This window comes from Hyperolius riggenbachi, chromosome 1, assembly GCF_040937935.1.
Source record: "Hyperolius riggenbachi isolate aHypRig1 chromosome 1, aHypRig1.pri, whole genome shotgun sequence".
In the NCBI taxonomy this organism is placed as follows: domain Eukaryota; kingdom Metazoa; phylum Chordata; class Amphibia; order Anura; family Hyperoliidae; genus Hyperolius; species Hyperolius riggenbachi.
Window position 1 is genome coordinate 296981113 of NC_090646.1, and position 13027 is coordinate 296994139.

At 43.5% G+C, this 13027-nt stretch overlaps 1 protein-coding gene across 3 annotated transcripts in view; it reads right to left on the bottom strand.

The window, feature by feature from the left end:
* The window catches only part of ACER1 (alkaline ceramidase 1), a 200520-nt gene that overhangs the window by 88417 nt on the left and 99076 nt on the right, over positions 1 to 13027 (bottom strand). For 2 of the 3 annotated variants that reach the window (XM_068233761.1, XM_068233759.1), the window contains exons 1-2: positions 9050 to 9119; positions 2651 to 2747 (exon numbers count right to left, since the gene is read on the bottom strand). In XM_068233761.1, coding sequence (XP_068089862.1) covers positions 2651 to 2746 — 96 coding nt within the window. In that variant the 5' untranslated portion in view covers position 2747; positions 9050 to 9119. Of the gene's footprint in view, positions 1 to 2650; positions 2748 to 9049; positions 9120 to 13027 lie in introns of those variants that run through there. The other variant, XM_068233760.1, reaches the window with a different exon arrangement.

Here is a 13027-nt window from a genome sequence, read left to right on the forward strand (position 1 = left end):
ACACAGACAGCAATAACAGACGGGGGTCACACAGACAGCAATAACAGACGGGGGTCACACAGACAGCAATAACAGACAGGGGGGTCACAGACAGACAGCAATAACAGACAGGGGGTCACAGACAGACAGCAAACCAAGGCAGGGGGTCACACAGACAGCAATAACAGACAGGGGGTCACAGACAGACAGCAATAACAGACAGGGGGTCACACAGACAGCAATAACAGACAGGGGGGTCACACACAGACAGCAATAATAGACAGTGGGTCACACACAGACAGCAATAATAGACAGGGGGTCACACAGACAGCAATAACAGACAGGGGGTCACAGACAGACAGCAATAACAGACGGGGGTCACAGACAGACAGCAATAACAGACAGGGGGTCACAGACAGACTGCAATAACAGACAGGGGGTCACACAGACAGCAATAACAGACAGGGGGTCACACAGACAGCAATAACAGACAGGGGGTCACAGACAGACAGCAAAACCAGACAGGGGGTCACACAGACAGCAATAACAGACAGGGGGGTCACACACAGACAGCAATAACAGACAGGTGGTCACACAGACAGCAATAACAGACAGGCGGTCACACAGACAGCAATAACAGACAGGGGGGTCACACACAGACAGCAATAACAGACAGGGGGTCACACAGACAGAAATAACAGACAGGGAGTCACACACACAGCAATAACAGACAGGGGGGTCACACACACAGCAATACCAGACAGGAGGGGGGGTCACATAGACAGCAATAACAGACAAGGAGGTCACACAGACAGCAATAACGGACAGGAGGGGTCACACAGCAATAACAGACAGGGGGTCACAGACAGACAGCAATAACAGACAAGAGGAGGGGGGGGGGGGGGGTAAACACACAGCAATAGCAGATAGTGAGGCTCACATTGCAGGGAAGCCTGTCACATTGCACATGCCTCACAGGGAAGCGAAACAGACGCTGCCAGCAGAGTCAGTTCTTCATACAGCTCCCTTCCCCCTGTGCAGACCTAATCTACATACCTTTTCATGCCACAATGACTGTACTCCCCATCCTGCAGAATCTGAGGGAGAGAAACAGTCCCAGTCACCATGTCTTCTATTCTCGTGCAGTTCCAGCCCCACCCTACTCAGCGTGCTTCCCACTCTCTTGCAAAGACGTCAGAGCTCAGTGCACTCTTGCCTGGAGCTCCCCCTAGTGGCGCCTCCTCTGTTATCGCTCTCCTGGACAGAACGAGCAGCTGTGACAGTGTCAACATGGGTGCAGGAATGGCGCCCATGCTGCAGGGGGCGCCCATAGCTCTAGCCATGCCTGCATCCCTCTCCATACGCCTCTGCTCCCACCCCACCTTCCCTACGAAACCTTCTCCCTTAAAGATTCCCAGCGAACACTGACGTATAACCAGATCTGTGCTTGACAGCACCCTAGACCTAGATGACCCCCTATGGTATGCTCAATCTGATATATGCTATCCCTTCATTGTGTTGAGATTGGTCCTCATTCACTCAATATATCTTCTCTAAAATGCCTACACTGTATATGCATCCACAGGTATACATCTGTCTCTGCTCTTGCTCTGCTCCGCTCTCAGATATGTTTCCATTGATGTAATCCTATCAGATGCAATGATGTACTTTTGTATTTCATCCCCTCTTATCCTGTATAATATTTGTAATTATCAATAAAGCCTTGTGTGTGTTTAAAAAAAAAAAAAAAAAAAAAAAAGACGCGCATAGTGTGCGTTTTACATTGACTAACATTGTAACGCATAAAGCTAGCGTCGGCCGAAAAACTGCGCCTGGGTGCAGTGTAACGCAACGCACAAAAACGCAGCGTTATATGTGAAAGCTAAAATGAAAGTCTATGGACTTTCATTTTACCTTGGGTAACGCAAACTTTACCTGTTGCGTTGAAACGCAGAAAATCTGCCCTAATGTGAAAGAGCCCTAAGTCTTATCTTTGGAAAACTCAGCTGGACATCTGTAGTTATGTTAAATTGAAATCATCCCAGCCACTTGTTCCTTCATTTGGCTAATTAGAGCCCATTAGGTTGCTACCAGGGTGGCATTGGGAGAACAGAAAAAAATGTGTACTTACTGCACTAACATAATTTACCTAGGAATGAGTAACACCAAATTTTCAACTTTTTTTTATAGCCAAAACGGCAGATAGGTACAGAATATTGCCCAGTGCCCATTAGTGTGCTGGCATAGAGGCACCAGAATAGAAAATTACCATAGCTAAGTATACAATTTCCTGTTTATTTTTCAGTAATAAATTATTATGGCAAAAGGAATGGTGACTTCTGCCTTGTCATGTTTTTTTGCAAGTCTCCTGACCTGCAAATCTCCACTGACCAAAATAAGAGGAAGCCTTGCTAGCAAGTGAAAGCCACCAACTGCTAATCAAATGGCTGGCATTAATTACCACATCTGCCAGCTAACTGATCGCCAGCTGGTAGCTTTCATTCGCTAATGCATGTTCTTCCCCCTGGATCAGTGGGGATTTGCGTGTTAGCAGAGGTTTCCAGTCATTCCTAGACTACTTCACAAAGAATTCTTACAAGTATTGCTGCAGCTGCCACACATTAAGACAGTAAATACCAAATTTCAACGTATGCTGTATTACTTAACCTACCGTATTGTAGTATTCTGCCACATATTCAGAATGGAGGTAATTTGTTTCACACCAATCAATTTCTGAGCTATGTCTCGCAAATATACTAGGAGGCATTCTAGGAAAGAGGAAAAAGTAGTTATAACCTTATGTCTTCTTATTTATGGAATAGCTATTCTAGATTTTAAAAAATGCTGCAATGCAGTGCCAATTTACTAATCTTTCAACAATTCGCACTATGGCCTATATGCAATTAACTTTTTCACCTTACTACTTTCATCTTCTCTTTAAACTAACTTTTCAGCATTTTACAATTGAAAAAGTACCCAAAATTATGAGAAAAGGTGCTATCAAATTTATTTTGAGTGTTTTCATGGTTGCTGATGACTTAAAGGGAATTTTATGACAAGTTGTGAATATATCACCTAGGAGAAAACTCAGGAAAAAAAAGTGAATTGCATATGGGCCTATGTTTCAATGGGACCTAGTTGAGAGATGCATACTGTGATCACATAATACAAAGCAGTTTTTAGAAAATCCAGTCCGGGCTTGCTGGATCACTTATGATTCCATCATAGGGGTGTTAAAAGATCCCTGGAGATATGTAAATCACAAACAGTGTGTGCACATCCAGCAACCCAGTGTGCAGTAACACAGTGTGCAGCAACACACAAGTGGGACCATAACAAAGGAGATGGAGACAGCAGTCTTGCTTGGTGGTGAAATGTAGTCACATTGGCATACAACACTCCACTAGTTTCAGGTGTTACGCCTTTCTCAGAATAAGTAGGTACAGCAATATATACACAAGTGACTGCCCATATGATGGGTCAGCAAACCAACCCAGCAGTTATCCCCTTATATTACGGTGACCAGATGTCCCGCTGTCCCAGGCTGTGCTATGTCCCAGGAAACGTCCAGCTTTTAGCCGTGGGACGTCCCGGCCTCAGGACTCTGGCCACTGTCCGATTGCATTTAACTGGCCACGGCGTCTAATAGACGCCGTGCCAGTTCATAGCCCGCAGCTCCACTCCGGCCTGCATAGTCTTCTGGCAGGCAGAGCAGGGTTACGGGAAGATGGCATCCGAAGCCCTGTACTGGAGACTATTTGTGTCTCCAGTACAGGGCTTCGGGCGCCATCTTCCCGTAGCCCTGCTATTCCATTCAGCACGGGAGATATGCAGGAGCAAGATCATCCAGGGAGCTGCACACCAGAGGCCGGCCGGGGGAGGGGACTTCTGTCAGGTGAGTAAATTCTTGTTTTTGCAGGTGAAATGCTGCCCACAATGCGTTAATTTTCTGCTGAAATGTTGCCCACATTGCATTTATTTTCTGGTGAAATGTTTCCCACATTGCGTTTTTCTGTCGAAATGTTGCCCACATTGCGTTTATTTTCTGCCAAAATGTTGCCCACATTGCGTTTATTTTCTGTCGAAATGTTGCCCACATTGCGTTTATTTTCTGCCGAAATGTTGCCCACATTGCGTTTATTTTCTGCCAAAATGTTGCCCACATTGCGTTTATATTCTGGTAAAATGCTGCCCACATTGCGTTTATTTTCTGGTGTCTGGGGTAACTGTTGCTGCATTTATTATTTAATGGTCATAGTTGGCTATATTTGCTGCTTTGGGGTTACGGAATACTAATAAATAGCATCACACAGTTTCTGCACACCCATAATGCGAATCCTCGTTTCACCACATCATGGCGGAAACACTGCTTTCTTATGCCTCGCTGTTACATCATTTTGTTAGCTCGGCCCATACAATGCCATGGCCACGCCCATTTTTCGGCAACACCCCCCCCTTTTGACCCACCCCACCACAGTCCCAGGTTGAAAAATCTGGTCACTGTACCTTATATTCACAAGGGGAATACACGTATAGTTAATGTCTTTTCCTTGCATGCTAATACAATTTGCATGATCATACAGTTTTCATGGACAATTTACATAAATAAAAAATAAGAAATGAATTCTTTCCCTTGATAATGCAGTGTCTACCCTTTCTGTGCTTGATAATATAATTGTATTAAGGGCAATATTTCATTTTTTTTGTTCATGCAAGTTGTATTATTATGCAAATTGTATTAACATGCAATTGAATTTAATTCTCTAAACATTTACCACATTTAGAAATGCAGAAAACAGCTCATAACAAAGGTTAAAGGATACCCGAAGTGACATTTGACATGAGATAGACATGTGTATGTACAGTGCCTAGCACACAAATAACTATGCTGTGTTCTTTTTTTTTCATCTATGCCTGAAAGAGTTAAATATCAGGTATGTAAGTGGCTGACTCAGTCCTAACTCAGACAGGAAGTGACTACAGTGTGACCCTCACTGATAAGAAATTCCAACTATAAAACTTTCCTAGCATAAAATGGCTTCTAAGAGCAAGAAAGAGGTAATTAGAGGAATTTCTTATCAGTGAGGGTCACACTGTAGTCACTTCCTGTCTGAAGTCAGGACTGAGTCAGCCACTTACTTACCTGATATTTAACTCTTTCAGGCAGACAAAGAAAAAAAAAAAGGAACACCGCATAGTTATTTGTGTGCTAGGCACTGTACATACACATGTCTATCTCAGCATGTCAGATGTCACTTCGGGTATCCTTTAAGGCGGTTACCGCATGGAAAAGTAAAATTGACTAGTGAGGTAGTGCTGTATTTTACTGACTGATTATTTTTAACGAACAGGTCTTAGTGAATTAAAGCCGGTGTGTAGTTCCCTTGTGTATTTAAAGAGGAACTTCAGCCTAAACAAACATACTATCATTAAGTTACATTACGGTAGTTATGTTAATTAAAACAGGTGGATAATATAATCTCTTACCCACCATGTTTTAAAACAGGCAAATGTTTGTGATTTCATGGGGGCAGCCATCTTTTTGGTTGAAAGAAGGTGACACGGAGCAGGAGACACAGTTCTAACAGTCCTGTGTTCTGATCACCCCTCCCAGCTGCACACACTAGGCTTCAAATCTCAAATTCAAAATGTAAAAAAAACAAATTTGCAACAAAACAGCAGAAGGAGAACAACATCAGAGTTCCCTTCATGGTTTGCACAGCAGCAGGGAAAAAATGCCTGGACAGATTTCTTTGATGGGGTGGAGCTTAGCTTCTGTGAAGCTGAAAGTGAGGATTGGGTAAGAAAAACGAAGTTCTAATGCTGTGAAACTGTTAAAGAAACACCGAGCCTTTTCAGTGCTGCTGAGTAGATTTTTAGTCTAGAGGTTCACTTTAAGGGGTTAACTGTTGGGTTGGTTTGTTGACCCATCATGTGGGTGGTCACTTTTATCACTTGGTAAACTCTTGAAACCAGTTGTGTGTTGTATGTCAATGTAACTGTGGTCAAGCAAGAGTCCTGTCTCTCTCTTCTTTGTTCTGATTCCGAGTGGTGGATTGGTGGACCACTAGTGACGTGCATGGGCAACACAGAGGTCTTTGAGCCCACAAATAGTACACGCTGCATTTCATTGCAAAAGGATGACCATAGCCACAAGGATGCATTGCGTCTGGAAAAAAAAATGTGGTCATGTTGCATTTTGGACATGTGTTCCTCCATGGGAGAAAATAGCACTGCCCCTCAAGAAATAAGAAAATTTTGCACTTGAATGTTTGCGTCGTCCGGAATGCTGCGTTGGACCCGGATTGCCTGTCCCTAATTCATAAACAGTCGTTTTTAGTGAACAATGGTAATTTCAATCAGATCATCCAGAACATAGTATGAAAACAGAGAAGCTGGTGGGCCCTGAACTTTCACATTATCGATCATTTCATTAAAGAACTGGTCGATCGGCATGATTTTTTCATACATACAATTGCAACTGGTTTTTAATATTGAGAATAATATTAAAATACAATAATTTGCACAATATTGCACAGTTATTGGTTCCTTTTTTGGCTGCGTTTTCTACTGTATGCCTTGCATAATATGTGCATGAGTGCTGTTATGCACACAATGTATATTTTAACACAAACGTTATTGTAAAGTCTGGTCAATGACTATGCCCTGTGAACATATTTGCATGTGTTATCCAGAAATGCACAGATAGGGTCATTGCACACCAAAAACCTCTAGCAGATCCACAAAACGCTAGAGGTTTTTGAAGCAGATTTTCAGAGCAATTCTAGGCATGTTTAGAGAGATTTTCTAAACATGCCTAGCGTTTTTTGGAGCATTTTTGTGTATCAGATGTTATATTTTGTTACAGTAAAGCTGTTACTGAACAGCTTCTGTAACAAAAACGCTTGGAAAGCCGCTCTGATCTAGCGTTCTTCAGAGCAGTTTTCCACTTTCCTATACTTAACATTGAGGCAGAAACGCCTCAGAAATCTAAAAAATGCTCCAGGACAGGAGTTTGTGTTTGGGGGAAAAACGAACCGCTCTGGTGTGCACCGTCCCGTTCACTTTCATTAGCCCAGCGGTTTTCCCCCTGCAAGAGTTTTATCAAAAACGCGCTTGAACTGCTCTGGTGTGCAGAGTTAGGATAACACAATGCACTGTACGGCAGAGATGTGAACATGCCCCCACAACTGTATGGGTAGGAAGTATACATGCAATTAGTAATGCTCATAATGGTCAATTTTGTAATTTCATAATTTTCATAATTACGATTGTAATAGTAAATTCATAATTGCAAAAAATTGCACAACATTTCAAATAATTACAAGTATATGTGAACTTTATTCTTTTCGTAATAGCAGGTTCATGATTTCGCACAATTTTCCATGATTACATTTGCGATGTGCTTGCCGATCACCGGTGGTCGGCAAAGTGCTAGTGCAGTGTCACTCTAAGTTTGTTCTTAGAGCAGCGTTGCGATTTGGTTACATTTGCAAGCAAGCTGCATGTACCATTTTTTTGTAGCAATTCAGCTTGAAGCAATTTGCAAAATTGCACATTCCTTCAAAAATCGCTCTGAAAATTGCACTGCAAAATCGCAATAGCTAAGTGCTTAATGATTGCATTTTGCAGTGTAAACTAAGCCTAAAGGTTAACGTGTACCAGAGACGGATTAGTACAAAGATTTCTTACTTACCCGGGGCTTCCTCCAGCCCCATGAGCAGCGATGTGTCCCACGCCGTCCTCCCACGTGCCTCTGTTCAGCGGCAATCACTCCTAGTAAACTTGCTCAGTCACGCCAGTCAGCTCTTCTGCGCAAGTGTGGCCCCTCCGCGCTATCGTAGAAGAGCCCGACTGGCACGACTGAGCCAGTTAACGGGGCTGTTTGCAGCTGAACAGAGGCATGCAGGAGGATGGAGTGGGACGCATCGGTGCTCATGGGGCTGGAGGAAGCCCCGAGTAAGCAGGTCTGTGGAATTGGTACAAAAATCATCCGACTCTGACTCAGTTTATGAAGCTACCCAATCCGACTCCAGGTACCCAAAATTGCTCTGACTCCTCGACTCAGACTCCTTAGTCTAATTTTTACAAAGGCTATGGATTTGGTTCAAAAATCATCTGACTCCTCCCAACTCCTCAGTTTATTGAAACCACCGATTCCGACTCCAGGTACCCAAAATTGCTCCGACTCCTTGACTCAGACTCCACAGTCCTGCAGGTAAGTAACAAATTTTTGTAGTAATCTGTCTCTGGTTTCCTTTAAGTTCCCATTATGTGTGTTGCACAAGGCACACATAACACGTGAAAATGTGCACAGTATTCTCATTTCATGAACAACTACTATGTGACATGAACAATTTCACACGCGTTAACTAGAAATGCGCTGTAGTAAAGAATGAAAAAGAAAAAAAGAAGAAAGTTTGAGGTGTCCCACTTTAATTGTGGTCACCCTATATGTAAATGCAGTAACTCCCCGTAATTGTGTATAATATGTTTTTAAAAAGTCATTTCAAATCACTAGCTATTGATCCTAGCTTTAGCATCTAGGGTTGCTTAGTGCTCACTGTCACCATGTTACCAACAAACATCATGGTCATTCGTATTCGGAAAACAGTTGTGCTGCACACACTGCTGCAGTTTTTCTTAAAAAAAATTAGAACTGCAAAATCTATGCCATGAAAATGCAATAGAAGAATTACAAAAGATACAGGTGAACGTTGTTCAGAGCAAAACAGAATTGTACATTTCCTGGGTATTGTCAGTGTGTCTGTGGCAAATTTGAAGTTTGAAAAGTTTCACAAGAGCTTTTAGTAGGGAATTATTGGCCATAAACAAGCGCCACAGCTCTAACAAGGCGGAAGTTATTTTATCAGATCTTTTCATGAAGTTATTTCAACAGTTTACAAATCCGGTGGATGTAACAACACCATTATTTATTTAGACTAAAAACTGAATATCAAAGGGACTTCAATAACTGACCTCATGTATATTCTGACAACTAGTCATAAATGACTCTCAGCAAGTGAATGAAAAAAATCTCAGCATGATAAGCTATAAAAGTCATACTCACCTTAAAGCGACAATGGCTGTTCACAGACCAGTGTGGCACTGCAGAACAGTTGATTCTGATTGTGTGAAGAGCTCGGATGTAGAGGGAATTATGTAGCAGCACATGGTGAACAGGTTGTGTGGGAGGTATGACAGAGGGTGTGACAGAGATAATAAAGGGATAGTGTATGTGTGCTTTCTGATATGTGTGTCACGGGTTATACTGGTTATATTAGTTCCACAGGCTGTATACATGAACCATATGCCTTGCTTTGTTTGTCTCACTGATAAACAGGAATGTCTTTACTGCATTAAGCTATGAATCTGAAGCCAATACTGATAGGTGTGAATACTAAATGTGATCTTGAGCTTAAAGTTATAATTAAACAAACAGAGAAGGCTTGCATAAAATTGTGAATATGAAGCTCTCTCTCTCTGTCATAATTTGCACTTTTAATGGGTGTTAGTTTGTCACTTGCATTTCCTGTTTATTTTAATATCATGGTACTCAATAAATAAAAGGATAAAGGGATTACATGGGCATAAATGCAAAGCAAGGAAGTCTTGGATACCAATTGTTATCTACTCTTATCTTTACCTTTAACCCAACCAACAGAGTTCTACACTCTACTACTGACTTGCAGAATTAACTCTTTGAAGACAGCTGCATTTTTAGATTACATGTCATCTGAATGGAATCTGGCCACAACAAAAGGTTTGACATGCAGCAATTCACTAATCAGACTATGAACACATTGGTGTGAAGGCAGTCATTGATTTTTAGAATGTAACAATTGCGGTACTTTAGTTTAGTTGCTACTACAGTGGGGTGCAAAAGTTTGGGCAACCTCGTTAATCGTCATGCTTTTTCTGTATAAGCCGTTGGATGTTATGATGAAAAATGTCAGTTAAATATATCATATAGGAGACATACACAGTGATATTTGAGAATTGAAATGAAGTTTATTGGATTTACAGAACGCATGCAATAATTGTTTAAATAAAATTAGGCAGGTGCATAAATGTGGGCACTGTTGTCATTTTATTGATTCCAAAACCTTTGGAACTAATTATTGGAACTAAAATTGGCTTGGTAAGCTCAGTGTCCCCTGACCTACATAAACAGGTGAATCCAATTATTAGAAAGAGTTTTTAAGGGGGTCAATTGTAAGTTTCCCTCCTCTTTTAATTTTCTCTGAAGAGGCGCAACATGGGGGTCTCAAAAAAACTCTCAAATGACCTGAAGACAAAGATTGTTCACCATCATGGTTTAGGGGTAGGATACAGAAAGCTGTCTCAGATATTTCAGCTGTCTGCTTCCACAATTAGGAACATATTAAGGAAATTGAAGACCACAGGCTCAGGTCAGGTTAAGGCTTGAAGTGGCAGACCGATAAAAATCTCGGATAAATCGAAGCGACGAATGGTGAGAACAGTCAGTCAACCCACAGACCAGCATCAAAGACCTACAACAACATCTTGCTGCAGATGGAGTCACTGTGCATCATTCATCCGTTTGGCGCACTTTACACAAGGAGATGCTGAATGTGAAAGTAATGCAGAGGAAGCCTTTTCTCCTCCCACAGCACAAACCGAGCCGCTTGAGGTATGCTAATACACATTTGGACAAGCCAGCTTCATTTTGGAATAAGATGCTGTGGACTGATGAAACTAAAATTGAGTTATTTGGGCATAACAAGAGGTGTTATGCATGGAGGAAAAACAACACCGCATTCCAAGAAAAACACCTGCTACCTACAGTAAAATATCAGAATCAGAATCAGATTTATTTCGCTAAGTGTGACGGATGCTGCACTCAGAATTATTTTTGGTACACATTGGCATTGGACATAGCACATTACATTACATTACATAGAATGGGAAACAGTCATATTGCAAAAAGTAAAAACACAGACAGTCTAGAAACAAGCGTGCCGATGTAGGGGCCCATATATAATTTGTCAGAAGTGCGAGGTGACCGTGATGCTATGCTCTGAGGGCATGCTGAGTGGGCATGCACTAGTTAAGGAGGTGCACAGCTTGGGGGTAAAAGGAGTTCCTGTGCCTGGAAGTTTTAATTGGAATAGTTCTGTAGCGGCGGCCTGAGCGCATGTGGTAGAAGAAGCGACTGCCGGGGTGGCGGGGGTCTTGTGCAATCCTGTTTGCCCTGGTTCTTAGCCTAGATGCATGAAGGAGGTCCAGTGGTGGCAGCGGAGTCCCGATGACTCTTTCCGCTGCTTTGATCACCCTCTGTAATTTGTATTTGTCGCTTGCGGTGGCACCAGCATACCATACGATGATAGAAGAGCAAAGGATAGATTCAATAGTGGCTAGTGTGTAGAAGCTTTTCATCAGCTCTTGGGGCATACCGAACTTCTTCAGCTGTCTCAGGAAGAACAGCCTTTGCTGGGCTTTCTTTTGGCATTTGGTGGTGTTTTCTCCCCACCTCAAGTCTTTGGTGATGGTTGTGCCCAAGAACCTAACATTGGTTACTCTGGCCACCTCAGTGCCTTCAATGATAACTGGATTGAGAGGGGGAGGGCGCTTCCTGAAGTCCACAATCAGCTCCACAGTCTTTGCAGCGTTTAGGACAAGCTTGATGCTCTTACACCAATTGCAGATACGCTCAATCTCGCTATGGTAGGTGCGTTCGTCCTCTCCGCTGATCAGGCCGAGGATAGTGGTGTCATCCGCAAATTTAACGACCTTAACGCAGTCTGAGGTTGAGACGCAGCAGTTCGTGTACAGGGAAAACAGGATCGGGGACAGTACACACCCTTGGGGAGCACCGGTGTTAGTGGTTCTCTCCTTGGAGGAGCAGCTGCCGAGTCTTACTAGTTGCTTCCTGTTGGTGAGGAAATCCTTGATCCACCCGCAGAGAGTGTGGTCGACTCCAAGTTGCACTAGGTTGTCGTACAGGATGTTTGGACAGATAGTATTAAAGGCAGAGCTGAAGTCTAGGAAGAGGATTCTGGCGTACGTGTCAGGCCTGTCTAGATGTTCCAGGATGAAGGCCAGGCTAATGTTGATGGCATCCTCTGTGGATCTGTTGGCTCTATATGCAAATTGAAGTGGGTCCAGGAGAGCATCAGTGGCCCCTTTCAGATGGGTGAGGACCAGTTTTTCAAAGATCTTCATGACGGTTGAAGTTAGGGCAACAGGTCTATAGTTGTTGAGGTCCGTGATGCTCATTTTTTTGGGGACTGGTATGATGATAGACTTTTTGAGGCTGGTGGGAACTATTCCCTCCTTCAGCGATTTCTGGAATATGTGGGTGAGGACAGGGGCCAGCTGGCTGGCACAGGTTCTCAAACAGGAGGAGGAAACCCCGTCTGGGCCAGAGGCCTTCCTGGGGTTCGATTTTCGGAGGTGCCTTAGTACATCAGCCTCCTGGATTTCCACCGGCTCTGATAGACCATGATCTATTCTTGGAGGGGCTGCGGGAGGAGCACTAGGAGTGACCACCTTGCCCTGATGGTGATAAGGTTGGTGCTCGAACCTGCAGTAGAACTCGTTGAGTTTTTAGGCCAGTTCGAGGCTTGGGGGCGCATGTTGAGGTGGCTGTTTAAGATTCGTGGCTGCTCTGAGGCCTTTCCAGACCTCCCGTGAATTGTTGAACCTGAGGCTGAGGCCTAGCTTGTTGGAGTAGTCCCTCTTAGCGGCACTGAGCTCTCGTTTAAGGGTGTATCTAGCTGCCTTGAATTCCTCAGGAGTGCCGGACTTGTGTGCTGCTTCCTTGATTTTGCGGAGCCGGCGTAGCTTGCTGTTGAACCATGGCTTGTCATTAGGGTAGACTTTAAAGGACTTTTTGGGGATGCACACCCCCTCACAGAAGCTAATATAGGAGGTGACGTTCTCAGTCCATTGCTCCAGGCAGGGTGCCTCCAGGGCCGCCCAGTCGGTACAATCGAAGCAGGCCTGTAGCTGCAGCTTAGCATCATCGGTCCATTTCCTCACAGTCCTGAGGACCGGTTTGGATGTCTCGAGGTGCCTTCTGTAG